The 22,583-nt window shown below is 36.8% G+C and overlaps 1 protein-coding gene across 2 annotated transcripts in view; it reads right to left on the bottom strand.

The window, feature by feature from the left end:
- KCNH7 (potassium voltage-gated channel subfamily H member 7) overlaps nucleotides 1-22,583 on the bottom strand; it is a 535,441-nt gene that overhangs the window by 66,702 nt on the left and 446,156 nt on the right. For both annotated transcript variants that reach the window (XM_070804157.1, XM_019971802.2), the window contains one exon: nucleotides 17,329-17,754. In XM_070804157.1, coding sequence (XP_070660258.1) covers nucleotides 17,329-17,754 — 426 coding nt within the window. The remainder of the gene's footprint in view (nucleotides 1-17,328; nucleotides 17,755-22,583) is intronic.

Below are 22,583 nucleotides of genomic sequence, written 5' to 3'. Positions count from 1 at the left end.
TTGGAACAGGGACCATGCTTTGTTTTGCACTTTAACCATTTGCCTGGAACATAATTGGTACTCAGTAAATCATTCATTCACTGACAAACAACCCAGTGTGTTACTGGTGGGCCTAGCAAGTGGGATTATAGTGTAGAGCAAATGGACGTGGTCATTTTTATAGTAGAAAAAGATATTTATTTATTAGACAAAGTGTCACTTTTTATAAAGAGAAACAAGGCCCACTGTCTATTGGGGGGAAATAAATATTTTTAAAACAAATAATAAGATCATTTCAGAGAGTGAAAAGTGTGCAATGATAATAAAAACAGAGCGATATGATAGAGGGTATTCAGGAGCTTGGGTTGGGATAAGAACTGTTTTAGAAAGGAAGGCCAAAGAGAATCTTGCTGACAAGCTGACATTAGAGTTTAGACGTGTTTCAATGAGGAGCCAGTCAAGCAGATAACTGGGAAACTTACTGGATGATTGCATGCATGCATTAAGTACTATATTCAGATTCAGTTTTTCCTTTTTAAATGTGTTGAATCGATAAATTGTTTCTTGATATCCCAATGATAGTATGTATTTTGCTTTGGGATGTGATATGTGTAACTAATTGCATGACTATTATTGACCAGGTATCTAAAGATAGGACACTTCTAAATAATAACAGGATATTTAACTGGTTGTTTGGATTTGAAATCTGTAAACAAATTTGGATTTGAAATTTGTAAACAAATTGCAAGTTCATTTGTTAGGTTTCCTAAATAATGTCAACTATAAGTAGTATATAATTCACAGGGTATATAATTATTCCATGTTACATGGTATTTACCAATCAATTATTGAGTCATTTTATGTGTTCATTGTTGGTGTTTATTTCTCAAAGTACATCCATCTTTGTTAAGAACACATATTTTAATTAAAGAAATAGCATGTGGCAGAACTATCACCCTATATCTTCATATTGATTTGGTGAGAAAAGAGCTCTAAATATCAAGAAAATACTTTCATTACCATTCTAAAATCAGGGTTACAATTTTTTTTTTCCTTATGCCAGAGTGGTCACAAGGGAAGGAAAGATTTCTGTCTCCCCTGAATTCTTTTCAGTTAGTATTCGAATCTTCTAAAAAGGAGTTTGTGTAGTTGTGATGGTCGTCTTATTACAATTTGGATTCTGGTCATTGCTCACTTAGGAATGGGAGGAGAGGTGAGTCTTCTCTGTTCCCAAAACTGAGCTATTATTTTTTAGGGTGTAGTAAGGGAAATAGCCATGAAATTAAAAGACGCTTACTCCTTGGAAGGAAAGTTATGACCAACCTAGATAGCATATTCAAAAGCAGAGACATTACTTTGCCAACAAACGTTTGTCTAGTCAAGGCTATGGTTTTTCCTGTGGTCATGTATGGATGTGAGAGTTGGACTGTGAAGAAGGCTGAGTGCTGAAGAATTGATGCTTTTGAACTGTGGTGTTGGAGAAGACTCTTGAGAGTCCCTTGGACTGCAAGGAGATCCAATCAGTCCATTCTGAAGGAGATCAGCCCTGGGATTTCTTTGGAAGGAATGATGCTAAAGCTGAAACTCCAGTACTTTGGCCACCTCATGCGAAGAGTTGACTCATTGGAAAAGACTCTGATTCTGGGAGGGATTGGGGGCAGGAGGAGAAGGGGACGACAGAGGATGAGATGGCTGGATGGCATCACTGACTTGATGGACGTGAGTCTGAGTGAACTCCGGGAGTTGGTGGTGGACAGGGAGGCCTTGGCGTGCTGCGATTCATGGGGTCGCAAAGAATCGGACACGCCTGAGCGACTGATCTGATCTGATCCGAAGGGAAACAGTGTTTTTTCATCACAATTTTAAAATTATGTCTCTTCAATGAATGAATGGAGAATAAATTAGTATAAGGTGGGTTCCTGGGAGAAAAGACAACTTGCTACTATTTATATTATCAAAGTTTCAGTGTAGCAGTTATGAGTTAGAACTTCGGAACAAACTTAGGTTTGAAATTCTGCTTCTGTAACAGTGTCATCACAGACAATTTACTTATTTAATCTTTAAGCGTCAATTTCTTCTTTTGTAAATGGGCATAATAATGCCTCCTTCTAGCATTGTAGGTAATATCCAGTACATTGTAACTGTGTTTTTATTTTGATATCTCATTTGCTTTTGTTTCCATCACTAAGCAGTAACTTTATATTGTAAAATGAGTTTTAGAGGTACATATTTCCCAAACTTGTTACTCTGATATTGGGAATTTTGAGTGGAAGCTTTTGAACACTGGTCTTTCAGCTCCCCTGGGAAACTGCAGGGATTTTTAAAAGACAAGACTATCAGCCAGTTGCACTGGCTGCTCAGACTCTTTAACAGAAATCAACCTGTTTCAGTGTAACTCCATTTCTACACTTCAGAGCTTAAGTTTGCACATTTATTTTTCCTCCAGTTTTGATTCCTATTTACTTATGTGGAGAAATAAGAAATATTTGAGGGCTATTGTTCAAAACTGCCTTTTTGGGGGAGCAATTTCTGAAACTCAAGATAAATGAAATATAATGAAATTTGTATAGGTATTTTGTTAATGAAGAGAAATGCTTCAGAATAAATGAGCTGTTTTAATAACATATTGTGATAAAAAGTACTAGCAACTCTTTTGGCTACAAAGATGGTGGAGCAAAATGATGCTATGAAAAGGAAAGGAATCAAATCTGCTGTACATGCCGCTTCCTTTTTGCCCTCCTCTCAAAAGAAACCTCTGGTGTTTCTTCTACAATTATGTCAAAATGAGGTGAAATCTAGATGACAGTAAGTTTCCTGAGAAGGTAAACAAATAGAATAACACACAAGTGACATATTTTCTGTACCACAAAAGCTGAAAAAGTAAGGTACATGATAAAGTTCCAAAGGAGCTGGCACAAAGGAACTGCAGGAGGAGAGGAGGACAGAGAGGAAGAGGGAGCGGAGAGTGAAAGTGTTGGGGGTAGACAGAACCTTCAGGTGCGTCTTGAGGATGAGTGAGTACTGACTTCAGCAGTCAAAGCCACTCTCTTTTGATTCTATAACTTGTACCAAGTGACAAATGCCTTTTCTATAGTTATCAAGATGCTTGCTAATATGCCTGGGCATTCTTCCTTAGTTACAGCTGTGTACAGCACAGCTTGTAGATGACATTTAGGCTAGCAATAACTCTGTTTTCTTTCTTTAAATATCTCTTTAAAGATTTAAGGTGTTTTTCCCCAGATAATACAATAAAGAGAAGTGACTGCACCACAATCTCAGAAAAAATGGGCCAAAAAAAAAAAAAAAATCAATCTCTTCTTTCTGATTTGTCAGGCTATTAGTTTCCATTGTTTAGTTCAATGAACTATCTTTGTATTATCGGCAAGTCAAAAATGGGACCAACAACTACCTTATAATTGGTACTTTTTGGCTGATTAGAATATTTTCAGAATGCCTAGTTATCTCACAGTATATCTAAGTTCATGTAATACCGAGACACACTATGAAAATCTACCTTAGTGGGTGTTTTTTCAATTTTTGAAAATAGAAATAAAACTATCTTGAAACTAATGACAAGAACTTTTAAAATAGTAGAGGTAAAGAAGTTTCTCTTAGGTGGTATATCTTGAATTTTTCACTGGTTTTAGAAAACTATTCTTTGTTTATTATTACTTTTGGTAGAGAGTGAAAAGCATATAAAAGTTCACTAGAGGTAAGAGTAATCATTATGATGTAATATAAAGACAGAAAGACAAGAAATAAGATCTAGAAAGAGGTGAACTGTTTTGCAGTAGGTCAAAGCAAGGTCCACTGTTTTCCAGTACTGTCTATTAATATATAACAAAAGAGATATAATAAACTTTAACAAGTCAATTTTCCACCTCAACAGTACCTATGCCAGTTCAGAATTCAACTCCTTTACCCTGATTGAACAACATCTCAAACTATTTTTGTCTGAATACCACGGTAAAGAAAGACGATCTTAAGACTTTCATTTTGCCACAATTTTTAAAAAATGTAAAATGATTCTCCCCCTGGAAATTTAATTTTTCAAATTTCTGAGTAGCTGATGAATATCATCCAATTTCAGTTTTTTAAAAAATGTACCCACATCCATAGTTTATTAAAGCCCCAGATACTTTTTTTTTAATTTTATATATATTGAGATAAAAGCTACTTTCCCTTATTAAGTACAACTTTGTTAACTGAATTTTATATTAAGAATATATACTTTAAACAACTGCAATTTTGTCAATATGTTAGATAACAGGCCCAGACTAAAAAAAAACTATGAGATTTTTTTCTACTAGATATTTTACAGTAGTTCAGGCATTCTCTCTTAATGTAAATAGAATTATTTTTGAAGAAAAACAATGTTATTTTAAAATTAAAATAGGTGAAGTATTTAACAACTCTGCTTATGAATAAGTCTGGCTACAGTTAAACTGAGAAAGCATCATCAATAGGAGGAAATCTCATGTTTGAGCATTTTTCAAAACAATTTTGAAAAATAATTCTCTTTAGTAAGCATTTTAAAAAATCTTACTTTTAAAATACTTTATTTCAGGGTTTAATCTCTATAATCCTTGCCTATTGTAAGTAGATAGAATCATTCTTTTATGAATGAGGAAATGTAAATATGCGATCTTTGGTTCTGGCTGATGATTGTTACATGATTGTCACTGAAACTTGCTACTTAATCCATCATTCTGTCCTGTTTATCAAGTGATGTATATTTTTAGTCGCTCAGTTGTGTCCAATTCTTTACAACCTCTGGACTGTAGCCCACCAGGCTCCTTTGTCCATGGGATTCTACAGGCAAGAACACTGGACTGGGTTGCCATTTCCTCCTCCAGGGGATCTTCCTGACCCAGGGGCTGAATCTGTGTCTCATGCATTATAGGCGGATCCTTTACCTACATAATCTGGGAAGCATAATATTTGGGTTCAAATGGGAAAAGGGGGTTCCTGGGTGGCTCAGATGGTAAAGAATCTGCCTGCAATGCAGGAGACCTGTGTACGATACCTGGGTTGGGAAAATCCCCTGAGAAGGAACTGGCAACTCACTCCAGGACTCTTGCCTGGAGAATTCCATGGACAGAGAAGCCTGGTGGGCTACAGTCCATGGGATCCCAAGAGTTGGACATGACAAAGTGACCAACACACACAAGGTGGAAAAGGGAACACTTAATGAGTAGTAAATTTCATAATTCCACACTCACGTTTTTTTTTAGATTTCATTTCTATTCCCATTAAGTTCTAGTACTTGCAAACATCATTCAATAAATTGCCCAATAAAACACAATAATACTGAAACTAATTTTTATTTTTTTGTTCAGCTTGAGTCATATTATTTTAATATCTCTAAAACACACTCACTAATACAATCAAAGAGCTGTATTTTGAGTGTGTAAAAAACCATAGCGAGGGGGCACCTAGCTTAGCCTTTCCTTATTTGTACCAAACCTCATAAATTTCTCAACAAACAGGCTTTTAAAAAGAAGATTTTACAATCTCCAATATTTAACATCCTTTACTCTCGAGATATGTTTATTTTTATTTTGTTTTAAAATTAACATTCTATTTTGCTGCATTTTGATCTTACTTTCTCTTTAGTTATAGTAACACAGAAAACTGATCATCAAATGATTCTAAATAGTAGTAGGCAAATGCTGCAGTAAATAAACAATTATGAATAATATGTTATCTTTTTATATTTGGAATTTGGCTTGTTCTGGAAACATTTAACCAAAACTTATTTTGTCTTTAGCAAATTTTAGTCAGTGGATCACATATAAGTAATGGGTAAGTGAAGAACTTAATGCAACATTTACTGATGGAATACTCTTATTATTCCTTAGTTCAAGAATTATTCCATTGTAGATTCTTTGTCTCTTAATTGTCATGCCACAGACTTTTAGAAACATGACCTGTAACCTCAAATACAATTAGTTGAAACTTCTGCTATAATTCCTAAAAACTACCTAATGAGAGACATAGTTACTTTATGTGTAGACACATATAAACATGCAGGGCTGCAAAATGTTCATTGTTATTTCAATTTGAACACGAGTATGTCTAATGTTTTAGAAATTTATTTCAAACAAACTAATGACAACTACTGTAGAGATCAGCTTCAGAAGGAATACTGACAAAATGATCAAAGTTTCTATAACAGAGGCCTGCTTTGCATTCCCTTGTAACCATTCCACGATTTATCTATCACACTAATGAAGCAAACATATCAATGTGAGCAGAAACTCCTCCTCTCTGCTAAAACTTCCTGTCAAAAGGCCTTGCCTACATTCAGAATTCATGAAAAATAACAGTGAAGTGTGAAAGGTCAATTAATTAATCAAAATACTACTACAAATTTTCAGGGGAGTAAGAGTTTAATGAAGCATGTAACTAAACAGAGAGCTCTAGAGTCTAACTATTAATATCTCTAAAGTAACGTTTAACAAAGAGAAGCAAACTATGGAAACATTTGAAGCAGATAATGAAAAGTTGACTTTTTGGAGACAACCAATAATATTGTTGTTGAAATAACTCCAGAAAATTGAAGAGACAGAGACAGAGTGAAAACAATGCTCAGTTGAGGATGTGACTGGTGATGGAAATAAAGTCCAATGCTATAAAAATAATATTGCATAGAAACATGGAATGTTAGGTCCATGAATCAAGGTAAATTGGAAGTGGTCAAATAGGAGATGACAAGAGTGAACACCGACATTTTAGGAATCAGTGATCAAAAATGGATTTGAATGGGTGAATTTAATTCAGATGACCATTATATCTACTACTGTGGGAAAGAATCCCTTAGAAGAAATGGAGTAGCCATCACAGTCAACAAAAGAGTCCAGAATGCAGTACCTGGGTGCAATCTCAAAAACGACAGAATGATCTCTGTTCCTTTCCAAGGCAAACCTTTCATATCACAGTAATCCAAGTCTATGCCCCAAGAAGTAATGCTGAAGAAGCTGAAGTTGAATGGTTCTATGAAGACCTACAAGACCTTCTAGAACTAACACCCAAAAAAGATGTCCTTTTCATCACAGAGGACTGGAATGCAAAAGTAGGAAGTCAAGAGATACCTGGAATAGCAGGGAAATTTGGCCTTGGAGTACAAAACAAAGCAGGTCAAAGGCTAACAGAGTTTTATCAAGAGAACATAATGGTCACAGCAAACACCCTCTTCCAACAACACAAGAGAAGACTACATATGGACATCACCAGATGGTCAATACCGAAATCAGATTGATTATATTCTTTGCAGCCAAAAATGGAGATGCTCTATAGAGTCAGCAAAAACAAGAGTGGGAGTTGACTGTGGCTCAGATCATAAACTGCTTATTGCAAAATTCAGACTTAAATTGAAGAAAGTAGGGAAACCACTGGACCATTTGGGTATGACATAAATAAAATCCCTTATGATTATACAGTGGAAGTGACAAATAGATTCAAGGGATTAAATCTAATAGAGTGCCTGAAGAACTATGGGCAGAGGTTTGTGACATTGTACAGGAGGCAGTAATCAAGACCATCCCCTCAAAAAAGAAATGCAAAAAGGCAAAATGGTTGTCTGAGGAGGCCTTACAAACAGCTGAAAAAGAAGAGAAGCTAAAGGCAAAGGAGAAAAGGAAAGATATACTCATCTGAATGCAGAGTTCCAAAGAACAGCAAAGAGAGATAAGAAAACCTTCCTAAGTGATCATTGCAGAGAAACAGAGGGAAACAATAAAATGGGAAAGACTAGAGATCTCTTCAAGAAAATTAGAGATACCAAGGCAACATTTCATGCAAAGATAAGTACAATAAAGGACAGAAACTGTATGGACCTAATAGAAGCAGAAGATATTAAGAAGAGGTGGCAGGAATACACAGAAGAACTGTACAAAAAAGATCTTCACGACCCAGATAACCAGGATGGTGTACTCACTCCTCTAGAGCCAGACATCCTGGAATGTGAAGTCAAGTGGGCCTTAGGAAGCATCACTACGAACAAAGATAGTGGAGGTGATGGAACTTCAGTTGAACTATTTCAAATCCTAAAAGATGATGCTATGAAAGTGCTGCATTCAATATACCAGCAAATTTGGAAAACTCAGCAGTGGCCACAGGACTGGAAAAGGTCGGTTTTTATCCCAATTCCAAAGAAAGGCAATGCCAAAAAAATGTGGAAACTAACACACAATTGCACTCATCTCACACGGTAGCAAAGTAATGCTCAAAGCTCTCCAAGGAAGGTGTCAACATTACGTGAACTGAGAATGTCCAGATATTCAAGCTGGATTTAGAAAAGGCAGAGAACAAGAGATCAAATTGCCAACATCTGTTGGATCAACAAAAATTCAAAAGAGTTCAAGAAAAACATATACTTTGGCTTTATTGACTGTGTGGATCACAACAAACTGAAAAATTCTTCAAGAGATGGGAATACCATACCACCTTACCTGCTACCTGAGAAATCTGTATTCAGGTCAAGAAGGAAGAGTTAGAACTAGGCATGGAACAATGGACTGGTTCCAAATTGGGAAAGGAGTACATCAAGGCTGTATATCGTCACCCTGCTTATTTAACTTATATACAGAGTACATCATGTGAAATGCTGGGCTGGATGAAGCACTAGTTGAAATTAAGATAGCAGGGAGAAATATCAATAACCTCAGATATGCAAATGACACAACCTTTATGGCAGAAAGCAAAGAGAAACTAAAGAGCCTCTTGATGAAAGTGAAGGAGGACAGTGAAAAAGCTAGCTTAAAACTCAGCATTCAAAAAACTAAGACCATGCATCTGGTCCCATCACTTCATGGCAAATACATAGAAAGCAATGGAAACAGTGAGAGACTTTATTTTCTTGGGCTCCAAAATCACTGCAGATGGTGACTACAGCCATGAAATTAAAAGCCACTTGCTTCTTGGAAGAAAAGCTATGGCCAACCTAGACAGCATATTAAAAATCAGAGACATTACTTCCAACAAAGGTCCATCTAGTCAAAGCGTTGCTTTTTCCAGTTGTCATGTATGGGTGTGAGTTGGACTATAAAGAAAGCTGAGCGCCAAAGAATTGATGCTTTTGAACTGTGGTGTTGGAGAAGACTCTTGAGAGTCCCTTGGACTTCAAGGAGATCCAACCAGTCAATCCTAAAGGAAATCAGTCCTGAATATTCATTGGAAGGACTGATGCTGAAGCTGAAACTCCAATACTTTGGCTACCTGATTTGAAGAACTGACTCATTTGAAAAGACCCTGATGCTGGGAAAGACTGAAGGCAAGAGGAGAAGGGAACAACAGAAGATGAGATGGTTGGATGGCATCACCAACTGGATGGACATGTGTTTGAACAATCTCCAGGAATTGGTGATGGACAGGGAAGCCTGGCATGCTGCAGTCCATGGGGTTGCAAAGAGTCGTACACGACTGTGTGACTGAACTGGACTGAGTAATATTGTTCCTTTGCATCAATGATATTGAGGTAATTTGCTATGGATGGCATGATGTTTGATAATACAAAAATTAAGAAATAGAGAATCTTTTCCTTGATATCTGGATGGCATTAGCATTAGGAAGATATTAATGACACTGGCAAACCCCGTTACTGCCACTATTCATTTTCATGACAATAGATCTTGTGTTATTTATATACAACATACATGGCATACAGCACAGCTATATCAGTCAACATTTGTAGTTATCAGTGTTCTTAGGTATATAAATATTAATATATGCAGATAAACTTTTCTATTATCTATATAAATGCATGTATATATGTGTATGCAATATACATACATAGCTATGAAAACCTTTATTAAAATGCAAATTTAAAGAAAACTAACATTATCTTGTTTAATATTTAATTTATTGTTTAATTATGGGCTTCCTCATTATCACTAGGTACAAACATGAATTAGAAGACCACTGCTTCCTGGTAGGAAAGCTATGACAAATCTGGACATGTGTTAAAAAGTAAAGACATTACTTTGCTTACAAAGGTTCATATTGTCAAGGCTATGGTCTTTCTCGTAGTCATGTACGGACATGTGAGAGCCGGACAATACAGAAGGCAGAACACCTAAGACCTGATGCTTTCTAACTGTGGTGCTGGAGAAGACTGTCGAGAGACCCTTGGAAAGCAAGGAGATTAAACCAATCAATCTTAAAGGAAATCAACCCTGAATACTCTTTGGAAGGACTGTTGCTGAAGCTCCAATAGTTTGGGCACCTGATGCAAACAACTGACTCATTGGAAAAGACACTGATGCTGGGAAAGATTGAAGGCAGAAGGTGAAGATGGGGAAAGAGAATGAGATGGGTGGAAGGCGTCACGGATTCAATGGACATGAACTTGGGCAAACTCTGGGAGATGGAGAGGGACAGAGAAGCCTGGCATGCTGCAGTCCATGGGGTCATGAAGAGTTGGACATGGCCTGGCAACTGAACAACAAGCCTCTGATAACTTCGCTGTATCTTTTTATGCAGACATGCCTGAAGCATTTACATAATCAACTAGGTATTTTGTAATGAACATTTCTTTTGTTTTTCCTTTATATTAAAAATGGGTATTATATATTTAGGAAATTATGTGTGTGTAAGAAGGCTATATTATCTATGACTTTTATTTAACAATAGTAGAAAGGGTCATTAAAATATCTGTTATGTTGGTTCTGATAGGGCTGGGAACCAACACCTTGTACCTCTATGCCTCTAATGGGCTTCCCTTCTAACTAGCCTGACCCTTCTACCCGGAAAACTCCCTCTGGTAATCAAAAACTTCCCCTTCATGCTCACATGTCCTCCTATACATAGTAATATTAAAGCTGCCATCAGATAACACTCTAGGGGTCTTTTCTCACTCTTTCCTATAAACTCAGAAATGGCAACCCACTCCAGTATTCTTGCCTGGGAAATCCCATGGACAGAGGAGCTGTGTGGGCTATAGTTCATGGGGTCACAGAGTTACACACAAGTTATCGACTAAACAACTACAACAGAAAGCAGGGTTCCCAGTAAATGCTGATAGAATGAATGAATCTACTTGAGAAGGGAGTTACTGTACCCTCTCCTGGAAATGAAAAAATTAATGAAGTTAATTCTTATTAAAATGTACTTGAAACTGTAATTAGTAAAGCAAAAGCAGATAAAATTGGGTTACTCTTTGTATGGTGGAGGTGGATGGTTCTGAGTCTTATCATCCTGTCTTGCTGTCAATCCTTGAGGGTCTCTCGGACTCTCAGGCACCTCCATGAATCCTCAGTTTGAAAAACACTGAACTAGATTACCCCTCATCAGAATGACCTCAAGCTTAGTGATTTTAGATCTTGTCATTCAATTTGGGGACCAAAATCCAAAGAAGTTTTTTCCTTCATATGATGAAACTTCCCAATTAACCCATGTGAATGTAAGATCTTTTACTTTGAAAGTATTTCTTTTTCCCTGGTGGCTCAGATGGTAAAGAATCTGCCAATAATGCTGGCGATGTGGGTTTGATCCCTGGGTCAGGAAGGTTGCCTAGAGAAGGGAATGGCAACCCACTCTAGTATTCTTATCTAAGACCCATGGACAGAGGAGCCTGGAGGGCTACAGTCCATGGGATCTCAAAGAGTTGGACATGACTGAACAACAACAACATGATATATTATACCCTTTGGGGAAAATTTCATTCTGAAATATCACTACATCTTGAAAGGCCTGATTATAGTTATAAAATATAGTCTGCATAGAAAGGAATATCTTCATTGTCACTCTTGAGAAATGTATCATGCAGTCCAATCCATCACTGGTCTTGTTATCCTTCCTAGTTGATTCTTTATGCTCTTTTCAGACCACCCCTCCCACTTGCTAGTTTTGATGCCCACACACTTCTCCCTACCACATACCCCGAGCTCCTGGGCTTTGCAAGACAATTTGAGTTGCTTGTGTGGGTGTGCAGTTGTGTTGGACTCTTTGCAATCTTATGGACTGCAGCCTGCTGGAAAACTGTCCTCAAAAGATTTCCTTTTTGTCTCCTATTTTTCCAGGAATCCTAACTGCAACTAGCTAATCTAATAACTGCTATACGATAGTAGACACTTGATAAATCTTTGTCGAATAAGTGGATAATTAAGGTATTTATGGATTAATGTGGTAACACTTAAGTTTTAAAAGGAATACTTATTAAAATAACAGGGATTTAATCCAAAGGGATGGGAAGGATAAAAAAGTAATCTTTGGCAAGTGATTACTATGTACCTGGTGCTGGTCTAGTCTTTTCACATACACTGCTTTACGTTTAGATATCACAAGAATCTATTTCTCATCATATAACAGAAGAGAAATGAAGTCTTAAATGAGGTAAATATCTTGCTCAAATATAGCAAGTAAGTGGCACAGAGGTGAATCAAACTCAGGTCTGTATGACTCCAAAGCCAGAATCCTTGCCATATCACATCACATTTTAAGAGTGAGGAGCAGGTTTGGAGACATGGGGGAACCCAGGAAATAATATCTAACACAGTAAGAAACTGGCATTGCTTTTCTTGATGCAAACTTCACTTTCTCTCTGATACTATATGAGAAAGGTTATTCAAACACCATTTTTCCCCCAAGATTATTTCATCCTATACTAACGTGAACCACATAAATTTACTCTTGTTTCAGCTCACTTGAAGTTCTATCTGAAACAGTGATAACCTGAATTACTTATTTTAGGAAATCTTTATTTTCAAGTAATATAGTAACTGAAGCTAAACTGATCATGTTGCAATCTAGAAATTATCCTAGAATAATCAGCATATTCTAATATTCACTTGTTTGATTGCTACTGATGAAATATCATTAGTAAATTAACTTCCCATAAAAATCTTGTTTGTCTATTTATTTGTTACCCATTCTTTCATTTCACTAAGCTGAAATTTATTTACTGTTGGTGTACATATTTTAAAATTTGAAAGAGTGAGATTTTACTCTTTATAATAGGAACTTATTTGGTGTAATTACATGGACTTACCCATAATAAGAGGTTCATAAAGATAAATACTCATAAAGAAGTATTTTGCTTTCTTGCCCTTTAGTTAAAAACAAAGTTAGGAGTATCTAACATTAAAATTTCAACTAGTTTAACAACAGCTGATTTTGAGTAGTTTGCTGAGTTTTACATATATTATTTCATTAGAGTCTCAAATTAAAAAAAAAACTTAAGAAGGGAAGTAATATTATCATCCTTATAGATGAGGAGAGTCAAGTTTGAGACTTTGTCTAAGTTTTGTAGAATCCAGGAAGAATATATTGTTTAACTAACCTGCTCTTTGAGCATTCTTTGGCATTGCCTTTCTTTGGGATTGGAATGAAAACTGACCTTTTCCAGTCCTGTGGCCACTGCTGAGTTTTCCAAATTTGCTGGCATATTGAGTGCAGCACTTTCACAGCATCATCTTTCAGGATTTGAAATAGCTCAACTGGAATTCCATCACCTCCACTAGCTTTGTTCGTAGTGACGCTTTCTAAGGCCCACTTGACTTCACATTCCAGGATGTCTGGCTCTAGGTGAATGATCATACCATCATGATTATCTTGGTTGTGAAGATCTTTTTTGTACAGTTCTTCTGTGTATTCCCAAAGAAAGGCAATGCCAAAGAATGCTCAAACTACCGCACACTTGCACTCATCTCACACGCTAGGAAAGAAATGCTCAAAATTCTCCAAGCCAGGCTTCAGCAATACATGAACCGTGAACTTCCAGATGTTCAAGCTGGTTTTAGAAAATGCAGAGGAACCAGAGATCAAATTGGCAAAATCCGCTGGATCATTGAAAAAGCAAGAGAGTTCCAGAAAAACATCTATTTCTGCTTTATTGACTATGCCAAAGCCTTTGACTGTGTGGATCACAAGAAACTGTGGAAAATTCTGAAAGAGATGGGAATACCAGACCACCTGACCTGCCTCTTGAGAAACCTGTATGCAGGTCAGGAAGCAACAGTTAGAACTGGACATGGAACAACAGACTAGTTCCAAATAGGAAAATGAGTACGTCAAGGCTGTATATTGTCATCCTGCTTATTTAACTTATATGCAGAGTACATCATGAGAAACGCTGGGCTGGAAGAAGCACAAGCTGGAATCAAGATTGCCGGGAGAAATATCAATAACCTCAGATATGCAGATGACACCACCCTTATGGCAGAAAGTGAAGAGGAACTAAAAAGCCTCTTGATGGAAGTGAAAGAGGAGAGTGAAAAAGTTGGCTTAAAGCTCAACATTCAGAAAACGAAGATGATGGCATCTGGTCCCATCACTTCATGGCAAATAGATGGGGAAACAGTGGAAACAGTGTCAGACTTTATCTTTTTGGGCTCCAAAATCACTGCAGATGGTGACTGCAGCCATGAAATTAAAAGACGCTTACTCCCTGGAAGAAAAGTTATGACCAACCTAGATAGCATATTGAAAAGCAGAGACATTACTTTGCCAACAAAGGTCCATCTAGTCAAGGCTATGGTTTTTCCTGTGGTCATGTATGGATGTGAGAGTTGGACTGTGAAGAAAGCTGAGCACTGAAAAATTGATGTTTTTGAACTGTGGTGTTGGAGAACTCTTGAGAGTCCCTTGGACTGCAAGGAGATCCAACCAGTCCATCCTAAAGGAGATCAGTCCTGGGTGTTCTTTGGAAGGAATGATGCTAAAGCTGAAACTCCAGTACTTTGGCCACCTCATGCGAAGAGTTTACTTATTGGAAAAGACTCTGATGTTGGGAGGGATTGGGGGCAGGAGGAAAAGGGGACGACAGGGATAAGATGGCTGGATGGCATCACTGACTCGATGGACATGAGTTTGAGTGAACTCCGGGAGATGGTGATGGACAGGAAGGCCTTGGCGTGCTGCGATTCATGGGGTCGCAAAGAGTCGGACTCGACTGAGCAACTGAACTGAACTGAACCTGCTCTTTATTCATCCAGTTTGATGGGCATGTTCTATGGGAGACAATTTACCTCTAAACCTATTGTCCTCCTAGCTAAGGAGGATTCTCTTGCCATCAAGCCCTAATTGGTCAGGAGCAACCATCTACAGAGGGTGTTTGTTTATGATATCCGATCTCCTCTTGGGAAAAAAAAGATAGTGAGGTCCTGATGGACTTGGAACATGCTCAGTTGCTGAGTCATATTTGACTCTTGGTGACCCTTTGAATTGTAACCCACTAAGCTCCTCTGTCCATGGGATTTCAGGAGTCAAACCCTTATCTCCTATGTTTCTGCATTGCAGGCAGATTCTATACCTGCTGAGCAATTGGGAAAACCCTCTTAAGTGGAAAAGGACCCTGAATTTTAGTTTCTTTTGTATCTTTTCTTTTTGGCCATGTTATGCGGTTTGTGGAATCTTAGTTCCCTGACTAAGAATTGGAATATTTCCTCCCATATCAATAAACAAGACTGCCACGGTAATCAGTAGCCATGAGGCTGCAGCCCATCCCTATGGAAAGCCCTGAGGGACTCAGGATATGAAACACACAGAATACTGGCCCCAGACAGCTTTGATGAATATGAAAGGAATGATTTCAGTGAGCCCAGACTCTTACATCTTCCCATACATAGAAAAGTGCTAAATTCCTTAACTGAAGCTCCAATACTTTAGCCACTTGATGGGAAGAGCTGACTCATGTGAAAAGACCCTGATCCTGGGAAAGATTGTGGGCAGGAAGAGAAGAAGGCAACAGGACAGGAAAAGGATGCAATGGTTGGATAGTATCACTGACTCAACAGACATGAATTTGTGCAAACTCCAGGAAATAGTGAACAACAAGGAAGCCTGGAGTGCTGCAGTTCATGAGGATGCACAGAGTAGAACATGACTGAGTGACAACAACAACAAACTCCTTAATTTGGAATATCTAGTTTTCTTTAATTAACAATAATCTTTTGATGTTCAGGCTACCTGCCCTTTTTGTAAAACTATATAACCTGGCTTCTCCACTCACCTCCTCAGAGCAGTTCTCTCAGGGTTACTTGACATGCTGTCTCTTGGGCATGATGTGAAGTCCTAAAAATTCCCACTGCATAAAACATAACTCTCAGCTTCTAGCTTGTGCATGTTTTTTAAGTTGACGATGACCAAGGATTGATCGTGGGACCACAGTGATTAGACATCAGCCTGCAGTGAAAGCATGCAGTCCTAACCACTGGACCACCAGGGCATTCCCAAAACTGAATCTTAAAAATTCCAAACACCAAGCTTATCTTTCTCAATCTAATCCCTTAGTCCTACTTTCACACCTTCTGTAAAACTTTCCATTAGAGAATCCAGGAAATTTATTTACAAAAACGTAGCAACTAAGCACAGTAAAGAATCTGCCTGCAATGTGGGAGACCTGGGTTCGATCCTTGGGTTGGGAAGATCCCCTTGAGAAGGAAATGGCAACCCACTCCAGTATTCTGGCCTGGAGAATTCCATGGATTGTATAGTCCACAGAATCACAAAGAGTCGGACACGACTGAGTGACTTTCACTCACTCACTCAGCAACTAAGCACAGCACAACACACACAGTGGCAATAAAATAGAGATTTTAGGAGAACATGATTTGTTTTGGTTCAAAGAACCATTTGAGAAGAATCTGATTAAAATTATGGCCTTTCTATCCAGAAAATGCACATCCACTGTCAAATTTCCTTAAAATTTCCAACTTTATAAGATATTGGCCGCACAAAAAGTATTTTCAAACCTAGATATTATTTAAGAGAAAGGGTTTTGGATAAAACATCTCAGAAGATTTCTCTTACACATAACTTGAACATAAAACAAGTCCCTCCTCTCACAAACCACAATTATGAGTTAGGAAAGAAAGATGCATCTTCATCTTAGATAGTTTTATATCTATAAAGTTAATATGTAGAAATTATACATCCTGGGAATATGCCATGGTCTTCCCTGATGGCTCAGATGGTAAAGAACCTGCCTGCAATTCGGGAGACCTGGGTTCAATTCCTGGGTTGGGGAGATACCCTGAAGGAGGAAATGGCAACCCATTTCAGTATTCTTGCCTGGAGAATCCCCATGGACAGAGTAGTCTGTTGGGCTATAGTCCATGGGGTTTCAAAGAGTTGGACACGAATAAGTGACTAAGCACAATGAAACACTTGTCTCAAAGTTTAATTTGTTTTTTAAAGGATAGTCTTTACTGTTTCTTAGCAAAAATAGGAAAAAATTGCTAATCATTTGCAGTGGCAAACAGGTTTCATTTCATTTTATAGCATTTTTTGAAAATGAATTTTATCTGTGAGATATAGAAATTTGTAAAGCAATAGCTTATTTTGTAGTTAAAATAGCTTCACTTTATATTTTCAACCTTTTAGAAAATAAGAATCTTAAGCAGCTCTTACCTCATCAGAACCCGATCCAAAAATCAGCAAGTCAAAAGGAATTGCTGCAACCATGTCAATCAGGAACCAGCCTTTGAAGTAGTGTATTGCTATTTTGGCTGGATCACTTACCACTTCTTCATTCTGATTTACATATGTTGTTCTGAAGTTGATTAGAATATCTATGATAAACATAATATCCACAATCAAGTCTACCACATTCAAAGGGCTGCAGGAATAGCCACATTCTCGTCTTTTCTGTTCTTCTCTGTCATTGAGGAGAAAGGCTGCAGAATAGGGAGTGAATATAGCAGTGTATATGACCAACAGAAGGATAAGCCAATCCCAGACGGCCTTGAAAGGGCTGTAGTGCAATATTGTAAACTTGTTGATGCGTGGTGTCTGCAGTTTATATTCTGGTAGAACATCTGCTCCTAAAGAGAGAACCTGAATAAAGAAAAGAGAACCATACACTACATAAAAATGTGATTACTTAATCTACAAACCTATAAAAAATATTAAGCTAATTCAAAATCTTTTAGAAAAAACTCATATAATTATGAAGTATGTACATTTAAAGGAACCCCACAATTTAATATATTTGACCCCAGAAAACTTCATTGGCATTCCTTGATAAATATAATTTTCACTAAAAAAAATAATGAATATTGTCCCTGAGGTACTAAAAAATGGTTATTAGTTCCTTGGGAAATAAAACACATTGCTATTTTTAGAAAATCATAAAATCAGTTTGATACATGGACATTTCAGTTTTCAAACTTAAGAAAGGATTGACTGCAATGATTAGAAACAACCTATTTGGATCCATGGTCTTATTTAATTTTAATATATTTAATTTGTAATTAAGCCTTGATAAATTAAACCTAATTCATTCAAATCTTCAAATAAAATTTTCTCACCTGCAAATCTTTTTTAATATTAGAAAAAGTGACATGAGATTAAAATAAACAAAATGAGTCTTTTCCCTAAAAGGCTGAAGGAGTATTTTATATTCTGAGACAATTATACTTTCACTTGAACTCCTTCATCACATTTAGGGAATTGTGTAGAAAGAATTGTGCAGGGAGACATTCAGAATATTGATCTGGAAAGGCTGCAAGATTCTCAGCCACCAAGGCTACTTAAACTCTAAGATTTATTTTATTTAATAAAGCATTGCAAAGACTAAAATCGTTCACCTTTAGAGTCTCAGTTTATATGAAAAAATGAGAGATAAACTTGAATTGTGACTCTACTCAGTAGAAAATTTTCATGTAGATTTTAACTTCATTATAATAATTTCAATTTTAAATCTCATTTTCATATACCATATGAAATTGTCATATACTATACCTTTTTTTTCACACATAATGAACCATTTAAAGAATTTGAGAAGTTAAATAACCCCAACTGAGATACAACAAGACTTTTAAATATAACCATAGTTCAGTTAAAATGGACAAAACTGTTTTTAGATTAACAGCTATACTGATTCAATTCGCTTTGGAAAAAATAATAAAGAAATGAGAGCAAAGCCCAGAGTAAATCTGAACTATATGGTGGAAAAGGAATTTTTATTATGACAAATGATAGGAATTAATTATTAGTAGAAAAGAACTCTGAAAAATGTGATTTCACTGTTTATGAAATACTAAATATCTTCAGAAACCAAGATTTTTATCAATATCTATATGTAATTCCCAATATCAAAATAAGTATAATGTTTAGAGAATCTGTCAATTCATAAGTGCAGACAACTCTATCCTGTTATGCTTTGTATAAAAACCAGTGTTTGATATTTTGGTCTGGAAGGAATGGATCATCTTGTAAGGCATCATTATGTTATGTTCCTTTTTCAAAAACTATGAGCTACTCAGTATTTAGAAAGTAAAATCCAAAACCTTATTTTGACTCTCAAAGTCATCTAAAATATAGACCTGTTCTACCTTCTCAGTTCCTTTTCCCGTTAGATTCCTCTGTGCACTCAGTGTACTCCGGCAAGCCATAACTAAAATTTCTGAGATCTTCCCAACTCCCTGAAGTCACGAATTTCTCTCATTAAAAAAAAAGGTAGATAATCATCCAAAGGGAAAAGAAAGTTATTTTTAAATATATGGATATATCCTGAGCTTGCTTCCTGATTGTTTCATGCTCTTGATACCAATTTTCCACATTGGACAATTTGCATACTTGTTTTAGCAGAAGTGTATGTTAGAGTACATCCAGCATCTTAGAGTTGCCCTTGTGATGTAAAAACTGTGGGTAGAACTCTTTGCATGCCAAGTATGCAAACTTTCATATAACAGTTGGATGACTACTGTGCTAAGAGGGGAGTCTGAAAAATTAGGAAGACATTGTTCCTGACATCATAGAATCAATTGTTTATTGGGAGAAATATGAACAAGAAAATGGGAGCTCTACTGAGGTCCACCCAGCTCCTGAGATTGATGGCAGTGCTGATGGGGTGGGGGAGCAGCCTTCATAGAGGAATTTCAGGAAAAGATAGCACTTGAACTGAGCCTTCCAGTAGGAAGTGGTTGGGGATGATGAAGTTGGAATGGGAAGGCACTTACAGGCAGAGGAAACAGAATGAGCAAAGGAAGGGATGCCTAAAATGCTATGTTGTGTGTTCAGGAACTATAAGCTGCCTTATCTTACTGACGGATAAAATGCAAGGGAGTAGTGGTGAAGGCTGGCAGCAGAAGACCTAATGTGACATGATTGGAACCTCAGGCTTTCTTCTTTAAGTTAGGGTTACTCACCTTTGAATAAAACAGACTCCTTTCAAAAGGAAATACTTATTACAGAACTCCAGTGATTATTATATTATTCTTATTTATAATGTTAGGTAAATATGTACAAGGGGCTTCCCTGGTGGCTCAGTGGTAAAGAATCTGCCTGTGATGCAGGAAACTCACAGGAGACATGGGTTCAATTCCTGATCTGGGAAGATACCCTGGAGTAGGAAATGCAACCCACTCCAATATTCTTGCCTGGGAAACCCCATAGACAGAGGAGTCTGGCGGGCTATAGTCCACGGGGTCATCAAGATTCAGACACGACTGAGTGACTAACACTTTCACTTTTTTTTTTTTCACTTTCAAGATGTCTTATATGGATGTTTAGCACTCCCAAGAGAGAAGTAGAACTATCTTGTCCTCTTAAAGTCAAGGACTAGAAGTGGTAGAGCATTACTCCTGTTATATACTACTGGTTAAAGCAATCACAGCCTAGCGTAGATTCTAAAACAGTGGTGAGTTAGGCTTTACCTTTTGATAGGGGAATGGTAGGAGTGTGGAAAGAAGGGATCGACTGGAGCCATCTTGGAGATTAGCTGTCACAGAAACTGTTGACAAGTATTGTTTTTAGATGTGATAATGATATTGTGCTGTTTTAAATAATGGTCTGAAATTTTAGGGATACATAATATATTTGTGGATGAAATACTATATGAGGTGGGTTCCAATAAATTCAGAATGAGGGAAGGGAAAGGTGAATGGAAAAGTCTGGTTATATGCAACGACAATAGATGTATATTGACTTTTATTGAAACTGGGTGAAGGTATATACAATTCTCTCTATTTTTACAATATGCTTAAACTGTTTACAGTAATAATAATAATAATAATGAAAAGAAATACAAAATCTCACTCAGAAAAGGCCAAGATATTGAGGATCAATCACTTCAGTTGCTCAGTCGTGTCTGACTCTTTGCGACCCCTTGGACTGCAGAATGCCAGGCCTCCCTCTCCATCACCAACTCCTTGAACCTGCTCAAACTCATATTGAGGATGGGCCTACACATATCACAGGGTCTCACTCCTATCAGAATTCAGTTGGTTCCTTGTTAGGCAATTTGGAATTCCTTTTTCTACAACAGAATGTTTACTTTGTTCTCCATACATCTAATTCATGTTATGTTTATTTCTATTGAGTCCACGGATCCTACACATAATCTCAGTGATGCCCAGCTTGAACTGTTTCTCCTTAAATTTTGTCAAATTGGTGGCTGGGACAAATTATGTTTTAAGAAGATAGTTGGACATGCTAAGTCTGCAGATGCCCATTTCTCTGAGTATACTTAGCTACACTGCCCACCAACTTAGATTAAAATACAGCCACTTTTCAAGACTCACCAGGGTAGGTCTCTTGTTAAAATACTTTATCGGTATTTCGTATTCAAACTTTTTTCTGGATTGATATAAGAAGCATGTTTCTGCATTCTTTCCTCTTAAAACAAAATGAAATGTTTATGTTGTTTAATGTCATTTTTGTAAATCTATGCATTATGTATATTTATAATTCATTTCTAGTAAAAAATTGATCTCTCTTGATATATCAAAAGGTTTCATATCTTTTTATTTTAAAAATGACAATGAGCTATTTCATTACTTATAGTTATTTTTTTTTTTATCTTGAGAAAACCTATATGAGTTTAGAATTTCAGTACTGTTATTTCAAAGGCTTCCCTGGTGGCTCAACGGTAAAGAATCTACCTGAAAATGCAGGAGATGCAGGTTTCTGGGCTAGGAAGAGCCCCTTGAAAAGGAAATGGCAACCCACTCCAGTGTTCTTGCCTGGAAAATTCCACGGACAGAGGAACCTGACAGGCTACAGTCCATGGGGTTGCAAGAGACAGACAACCCTTAGTGAGCAAACCACCACCATTATTTCTATTTCCCTTTATATTATTTTAATTGCCCTAATGATTTAAAGACATGTATCTTTGATAATGACACCTCATACTTACTTTGGAATTGGATAAATGTGTGAATTGTAAGTTCCCAAGAAAATAAAATTAAATATGACAGTGCCTGGGAGTCATTCTGTTGGAAATAAAATATTAGATAGTATTTAAGATACCATTTAAAAAGTAGTTGTTCTAAAGAAAAGGTAAGTAGGATTCTAAGGGGTCAATGATTGAAGAGAAAATGTCTGCTACACAGTCTATTAGTCTATTACATTTCTTTAAGAGCCAACTTCTCCCACACATTTGAGAAATAGCACATTTTAGAAAAATAAAACATGATTAATTGAACTATTGTAAGGATTTTCTTTTAAGAGAGAAAGCAAAGGAGGGAAGAAACCTCACTGTATAAAAAAGGGGAACTCCATGGTCTCCAAAAAGACACATTTTCTTTCCTCAAACCACCAATTAATTGCACAGTATAATACAGCCTAAAATATGGTTTTCTTTACTAAGTACAGTTTTTCTCTTCAGTAGCACGTTACTATTTGTTTAACCTCGAATGGTTAAAGTGTTATATAAAACCAAA

Source organism: Bos indicus, chromosome 2, assembly GCF_029378745.1.
Source record: "Bos indicus isolate NIAB-ARS_2022 breed Sahiwal x Tharparkar chromosome 2, NIAB-ARS_B.indTharparkar_mat_pri_1.0, whole genome shotgun sequence".
Classification (NCBI taxonomy): Eukaryota; Metazoa; Chordata; class Mammalia; order Artiodactyla; family Bovidae; genus Bos; species Bos indicus.
The sequence above is the reverse complement of the archived record's forward strand: the minus strand, read 5'-3'. Positions and strand labels throughout refer to the sequence as shown.